The 7522-nt window shown below is 39.8% G+C and overlaps 1 protein-coding gene across 3 annotated transcripts in view; it reads right to left on the minus strand.

Annotated features, from left to right (window-relative positions):
* Window positions 1-7522, minus strand: part of ARHGAP31 (Rho GTPase activating protein 31) — a 118597-nt gene that overhangs the window by 47450 nt on the left and 63625 nt on the right. For 2 of the 3 annotated variants that reach the window (XM_019653223.1, XM_019653218.1), the window contains exons 2-3: window positions 3717-3819; window positions 1087-1231 (exon numbers count right to left, since the gene is read on the minus strand). In XM_019653223.1, coding sequence (XP_019508768.1) covers window positions 1087-1231; window positions 3717-3819 — 248 coding nt within the window. Of the gene's footprint in view, window positions 1-1086; window positions 1232-3716; window positions 3820-7522 lie in introns of those variants that run through there. The other variant, XM_019653228.1, reaches the window with a different exon arrangement.

The raw sequence follows: 7522 nt of genomic DNA on the forward strand, positions 1-7522 counted from the left end.
ATATCATTTCAAATTGAAGAACCTTTCTATGCTCAAAATAAGTTTATTATGAGAGCCATGAGAGAGATTCCATCCCATGGTGGAGCCTAGATCTGGTCCTTACTAGTAATCGCAACTCTTCCATAATCTTATTTTCAAACATCCCCTCTGACCTCTCTACTCCAACAGTTTATTGACCACACGGCCATGAATAATCCATTGATCTACTTTTTCACTTACATATCTGCCTTATGCCCTCATTTCCTTTCTTATTCAGATAAAATTCCATGATCAATTATTTTAATCACTCCTTGCATATACCCTCATCTCCCACACCTCTGTTTCGCTGACAGAACCCCAACCTTGGTTAAACTTAACTCTCCACCTATTCTGTACCTCCACTCCTGCAACAAATGTTCAAGCCCTATTTTTAATGCCATCTCTACAGACATCCTTTAAGCATTTATTCTTCTTTCTGCTTTTCCTGTGGGTGTCCTATTTGGTGACAACAGAGCTGCTATTTAGGTGTTCTCTTGCCCATCCTTCCTCCACCAATGCAACTCACTGGCCTATCCTGCACTCCCTCTTGGCTTCTTTTCCCAGATTCTTTTCTCTTTCCAGCTTTCTGACCTCTCTCTTGACTTCTGTTTGTTCTCCCTCCCTTCTCTACCCATCCACTTCTTTCTCCAACCCTACCCACAAAGAAACACAAAAGGAATAGCCTGATAAAAATAAACTAGCAGTAGCTATAGCATCTAGAGTCTCAGGTTCCTGTCCTGCTGTGTGACCTTGGGCCAGTCATTTCACTTCTCTGGTTCTTAGTTTCCTCCCAATGCAATGAGGTACATTTGGTTAAGTAAACTTGGAGATAATTTAACCCAGTTCTTGAAACAAACATGATTGTGAAAATGTAAGAAAGGACAAATTCAGCAAGCGGTCCCACTACCCTATACTTTCCTCACTATACGATTTTATTTCCATCACCACGCTAAGACAATGTCAACCCTCTGGTGAGTCTTACTATTCTTATTTTAATGCTGAAACGCTCTCTCCTTGGCCCATCCACATGTTCCACCCAGTAACCGTAATGAAAATCCAAACACTTACCGTGAATTTCTCATAGAGCTCATAAGTCAGGAGGGGGTTGGGCAGCTCCCTAAAGTAGAGCTTGCAGAGTGAGCCCACACAGTGGATGTCCTGGAGGTACACTTCCCTTGTCAGATCTGGACATTGATCTGAGCCAAACTCTTGCCTAAAACAACACAGACAGAGACATAACAATCCCAGGAACATGTGTTCCATGTCAGCAGCTGCTTGGCTGCTTAAGGGTAAAAAGACCCTAAACTGCTGATCTGACTATATTTTTGACCTTGATTAGAAAAGATCTTCTATTCTGGGCACAAGGAAGCTACGGAAAGACTTCCACTTCAGGTCTGGATCTTCCCTGCCAAAGCAGCTGTAATTAGAAAGATACAATGCGCATTCACAAGTGGGTTTCTCATGGCATTCGGTCCGCAGTCTCAGTTACGAACAGTGGGGAAATATGAAAACAATTGCCCAAAAAAGCCTGTTGAGATTTCAGTTTTTCCAAGATATCATTCAAAATGAAATTCTTTATCTTGGAGGAGACGACAAGACCAGGGTAAGTCAGATTCTTATCACTCATCTCCATTCATGTCAACAAACTTGTTTTATCTGGAGACTCAAACCCAAGGTTTGAGAACTTTAATCAGTGATTGAACCTTTTAGGCTGCCTGATAGTGACTCCCACAGTATAGATGAACCTATAACTATCTTCTTAAACAATCTATAGTGGGGTGTTTGGGAACATCATCAGATTCCTGGCCTAGTTTCTAATTAAAAAACATTTCCTAACAAGGTTACATGAATACATTGCCTCAAGTAATATATACACTTACAAGTTAAAAGTCTGTTTTAAATGACCAATTTGAGCTTTAATATAGAAGAGAATTTAGGCTTCTTGAGAGTATTCATTTGGTCAATCAAGTAGTGACAAAGTCAACAGGACTCCCAGGACTAGCATTTCAAAACAGCTCACCCATTCTCCTGTAGGCTGGTTCTGCCCCTTTCAGGAGGGGTGGGGAAATCCCTGATGCTGTCAGAACCCCAAAGGAACTGAGTGGGGCCTTGAAGAAAAAAAACATGCAGTGGCCTCATAAATGCATAGGCATGTGTTTTTCTAAGAGGGGGGAACAAGAATAATCTAGGTTTATTCATTTATTTAGCCAAAAATTTCCTTTGTCCAAGCTAAGGTCAGTCCTGAAATGAAAAAGAGTTGGCCATCGCCCAAGGGTCCTTCCACGGTATCAACTACTGTAGTATATTTCAGAGCTAAGAGTAAACCATCAAAAAGTATTTGAGTTGAAACTCTAAAAAAAGTCACACTAGTAAATTACTGAAAGTATGTAAGCCCATAGATCCGTTAAAATCTATGGCTGCAATAAACCAGTTATTTTTTAACAGCCATCAGTTCTCAAGGAGTAAAAAATATGTTTTATTCCTTTGGTATAATTTTATTAAAATTGAGATCTGAGGGGGAAGGGTAGAAAACCAAACAGGAGGAAGAAGACAAAGAAATGAATTACCTTCACAATCTATTGAATTTTATATACTGACCTTGTCACAAGAATGTTTTTAATGTTTTAAGTCTACATTCATTACCAAAAACATATAATAAATATATAAAAATAACACCTAATAAGGATGCTCTTTTTTATGTTAAAGAACAATATTCAAAATCCATAACCTATTGTTTTAGTCATAGAACAGTATATACAAAGAGTGCAAAAAAAATGTATACACATTTTAAGAAAGGAAAAAAATATTAAAATTTCAATACTCAATATAAACCAATAACAAAAGATGAATACAAGTCACGTTTGACTTCTGCAATTATAAGAGGTGCTCAAAGTGGTTACTATCAGCATGCAGACACTTCTGATTAGTCGACCAAACGTCCACTTGTATACATTTTTTGGCACCCCCGGTATATACATTACATATATAATGTATATGCTCTGTACACACATATATATGCATACTCTCTCTATATACTATATACATAATCCCTTTATTTTATATATAATACATATAAAATATACACACACATATTTGTGTTTTGTGTGAAGGTTATTGTCCTCTAAATTCAATGTGATAAAAATTGCTTCAAAAGAATTCTAGTATAAATTTTAGAATTGCTTAGGATAAATCCATAGACTTGGAAATCATTCATCTATCAATAATTTTTAAAATATCAGCATCAATTAGAGAAATGTACAATCATGAAGACTTCTGAGTTCTTGACCAGATGAAATAGCAAATGTTGAGTGTGTGCCAACAAAAAAACTCACGTCCATCTCCAAGATCTAACTGAGCTTTGGGTAAGCAAGTGAATGATAATAAACCATGTTTCCCTCACTTGTAATTAAAATCACTTGAGTTCAACTGAATCCACCTAAGGAGGGTAAATCTGGTACAAGACAAAGAAACAGATAAAAAGCCCTCAGGAACTTTTCGTTGGAAAGGATTACATCAGACTGAAGAACTTCCTGATTAGATTAAGAGCAGGCATCTGAAAACATCAGCACTTCATCTTCTGCCCTGTCACTCTTCCCTCAATCCCTTCAGGTTTTTAATACCCCCAATACCTGAGGGCAGAGATATAGATGGGGAAGGATCATGGGAGAATTTTTGGGGAGGCTATTCTTTTAGCTTACCTTAGCCGTTGTATGTTTGAGGTGACTCCTGAAAGCCGATAAATTCCATCCACAATGCCATGAGTCTCTATAAATTCTGCACAGCTCTTCAATACATATGGAACTATGAAAAGGAAAAGAAAAAAATAATAAAGTATTAGGTATAAGTCTGACTGTCCTTAAAGGTATCCTTCTAAAAATCCCAGGTAACTTCAAAGAGAAATAGGTATGGACCGCATATCAGTTACAAGTGGAAACAAGTACGTACTTGTAAGTGGTAGATGATATTTTTTTGTATTTTTTTTAAAAACACAGGATTTTGTTAAAGTTCAGAAAACTCACGTTTTAAGAGCTGGTTTTTTTTTTTTTTTACTAAGAATTTGAAAAATATGCAAACAGTTAGATTTTGAAACTCGCAGTGACCTTGGAAATCCCACAACTCAATCTATTCATTTCACTGGTTCTCCAAGTGTGGTCTCCTGACCAGCAGCATCAATCAGCATCTCCTGGGAACTTGTTGGAAATGCGAATTCCCAGGCCCCACTCCAAACCCACTAAATCAGACATTCTGAAGGTGGGGCCCAGCAATCTGTCTTTTAAAATAGTGTTCTTAGTTAGATTTTTGTCTCCAACCCTCATGCCTATAAACAAACAAACAAACAAAGAGTGCCAATGCTTAAAAAAACTTGGTTTTTGTTTTTTAAATCCCTGTTGTGCACAATAACAGTTGACTCTTTCCCCACCACACCAAGCTGTTGCTCTGCGACCTGCCACATGTAGTCCACAGTTGAGAGCACAAGGTAGGCTGCCAAACTGCCTTTGTAACCTTGGGCAAAATATATAATAATTCAGTCCCTCAGTTCCCACATCTGTAAAATGAGGAAAACAGCGACACTAACCTAATAGCTCGGGTTGAATAGCTGTAAAAATTTAGCACAGACCCTGGCATATAGCAAGCATTCTACAATGACAGTATTTCTATTTGAAGCTTACCTATGATGTAACTTTATAATTTGTGAGACGCAATCTTGGGGAAAACAGTTTGCCTCCTCCCATCCAATGGGCTACTGGGGTAGAGCTGACCAACTTGTTACCAGTCAACACGCACGTCCACTATTCAGAATGGCTTTTAGGTCCTTCTTCGGTGAAATGTTTCTATTTGTAGGTAATTGTGCTCGCCTAAGGCCTCCTTTCTGTGTATATAGGCGAATCTTCCTAACAGAAAGACAGCAGGATCCTCCAGTGTACTGATTCCGAGTTAGCAGTCCTGAAGCTATGCTTGGCCTTGGTGTGTTCCATCCACAGTGTGTCTGTACCCGGGCATATGGCTGATGTGCCGTGCAGGGCACAAGTGGGCCTAAGAGCCCTGAGCATTCCCAAGGAGGACTCGAACACAAAAGCCTCAGACTTGAAGGGACTTTATAAAGAACACTCCATGAAAGAGGCAGTGCAGGGTCACAAGCCTGTTCCATCCTGTTTCAGATAGGGACCCCCCATTGCCAGAGCTCTCAGCTGCAGCACCTCAGGCTCTGTTTGTTTTAAAGATGGGCAAAACAAATTCCCGGATGGAGCCTCTGCCCTAAATTTACTCTGGCTTTGGTACAGAGGCCCTAGAGCCTCTCGTCCATGGCTCTGTTTAAACAGGAGCCAGTATTAAAACAACTCAAGGGAAGAGGCCATGGTCGCAGTCCCTGAAGAGGGTTAGCTTTCCTGGATTCTCATCTTAGGCTGAGATGGAAGGTTTAGGAATTCTCCATCATACTCAGTAAATGGAAAAGGAACCACTTAATCTCTGTTAATCCTAGCTCTAGAGCCCAGAGCAGTGGTTCCCAGGCTGTGGTCCCCAGATCAGATCCAGAAGCAGCAGCTGCCTCCAGGGAATTCTGATGCACACCAAAGGTGAAGAACCACTAGTCTAGACCAGAGTTTCTCATTCTTCAATGTTCATACAAATTACTGGGATCATGTTAACATGCAGATTCCAATGGGGTGCAAGATGTCAAGAAGATGCATTTATAACAAATTCCCAGGTGATTAGGGATATTGCCATTCTGTAGCCCACACTTAAGGTAGCAGGGGTCTAAATGTAATACTGGTAGATGGTGTTGCTGGAGCTATTAAGAGTTTATTGAAGTCTCAAAATTCTTTAGACTATTGTCCCTGGGGTCCAACCAAACTGGGGACACCCTAGGATTCTGAACAGGGTAGAAGCTTGATACAAAATAGCTGAGTATTTATAGAAGGAAAGAAAGCTTCCATTGTCAATTAGGCATGAGAAAGGGTGATGCTGGGGTTGGAGTCACAGAGCTAGTTCTGTGGGAGTTATCAAGGACCCAAAGAACTTTACATCCCCTCCTACAGAGGTACACACAGTTGCTGATTATAATATAATATCATAACTTCTTTGAATTGTTTCGCTGATGGTTCTCTAAGTCTCTTTTTTGTTTCGTTTTGTTTTTCCTGGATCAGCGATCTTAAATATTAAATTTTAATCTGAGCACAAAATAAATCTTGAGGTGATTTCCGATGGAAAAGAAAACCGTGCCTTTGATTTATGCTTTACAGTTTACAAAACATTTTAAAGCCCTTTGTCTCATTTGATCCAACCTGGTACAACTAAAAGGTCTTTTATAGTTATAAATAGTGTGGGATCCTTCTTTCCTCAATTCCTAACCTCTTCAAGGGTTTAGTGCAAAAAAAGCCAGAAGCTAAATCATTTCTCTGAATCCCCCCAGAAGTAAAGTCTGCTAAGCTTCCCCAGTTCTCTGTGTGGCCGGAACCTGATCAGATCTGGAGACAGAGAGAACAAGCACAATTTTATTTGGTCAGTTATGTGGTCATGGCAGCCGAATGCTTTCATAGTGCAAATTGCATTTGTGTTTTAGGGAAATATGGCACCCCTCCCTCCCATTTTGGATTTTGGTTAAGGTCTTGTCCTCTTTAGATTTTATCCCCTCTGTGGGTCCTCATCTTCAAAGTAATGTCTAGTGGGGTATACACACAGTGGAATACTACTCAGCAATAACAAGACATGATAATAGCGCATGGGATAGAAGCCAGACTATAAAAGAGCACATGGAGTATGATTTCTTTAGACACTACAAACTAATTTGTAGTGGGAGAAAGCAGGGAAGAGACAGGAGGCAGGAACTGTGAAGAGGCTGAGGAAACTTTTGGGCATGATCAATATATTCATCATCTTGAATGAGGTGACAGAAAGGGCCAAGCACTACCAGTGGGTGAAGAAGAACTGATAACTTGCGGGGAGATGAGTCACTGCACAGGGAAGAAATCTTTTGAGAATCTGCGGCTGTGAACAGCGGAGAGATGAGAATTTAAGATTTGCTGTGAATGAGCCGCTCTATGGCATTCTTTTCAAGAGATGAAGTAAAGATTGCAATTACTTTTTCATTATTCTTAGTTGTCAGCAGAGAACCTTCTAGCTTTCTCCCCCTGAATCTAAGCGCTGTCACGGTGGCTCCCATAATTTATCTCCCCCTCTGCTAGTCCCTGCTCTTTATTTCTGTCCCATCCTTTCTCTGTCCTGCAACTGCATCTCTGTGAGCCTGGGCTTGCCTAGAGGTCACTGTACCTCAACCCCACGTTTCCCTCTGATTCTTTCTCTTCCTTATTTTAACTTGTTTCTACTCTCTTCCTCCTGGCCTAATGTGGAATTAAAGAAAAGTCTGTGGTATTTATTTTTTAAAGTATAATGTTCTCCGTTGTTTAAAAAAGGCAAATTAACTTTCAAATTTTCTGAGGAAAAAAAAATTAAAATATGTTCAGGCTTTGGCCTGTCTTCCTTGGAGAGAAGTTTCTTTTTTTTT

Source organism: Hipposideros armiger, unplaced genomic scaffold, assembly GCF_001890085.2.
Source record: "Hipposideros armiger isolate ML-2016 unplaced genomic scaffold, ASM189008v1 scaffold_8, whole genome shotgun sequence".
Lineage (NCBI taxonomy): Eukaryota > Metazoa > Chordata > Mammalia > Chiroptera > Hipposideridae > Hipposideros > Hipposideros armiger.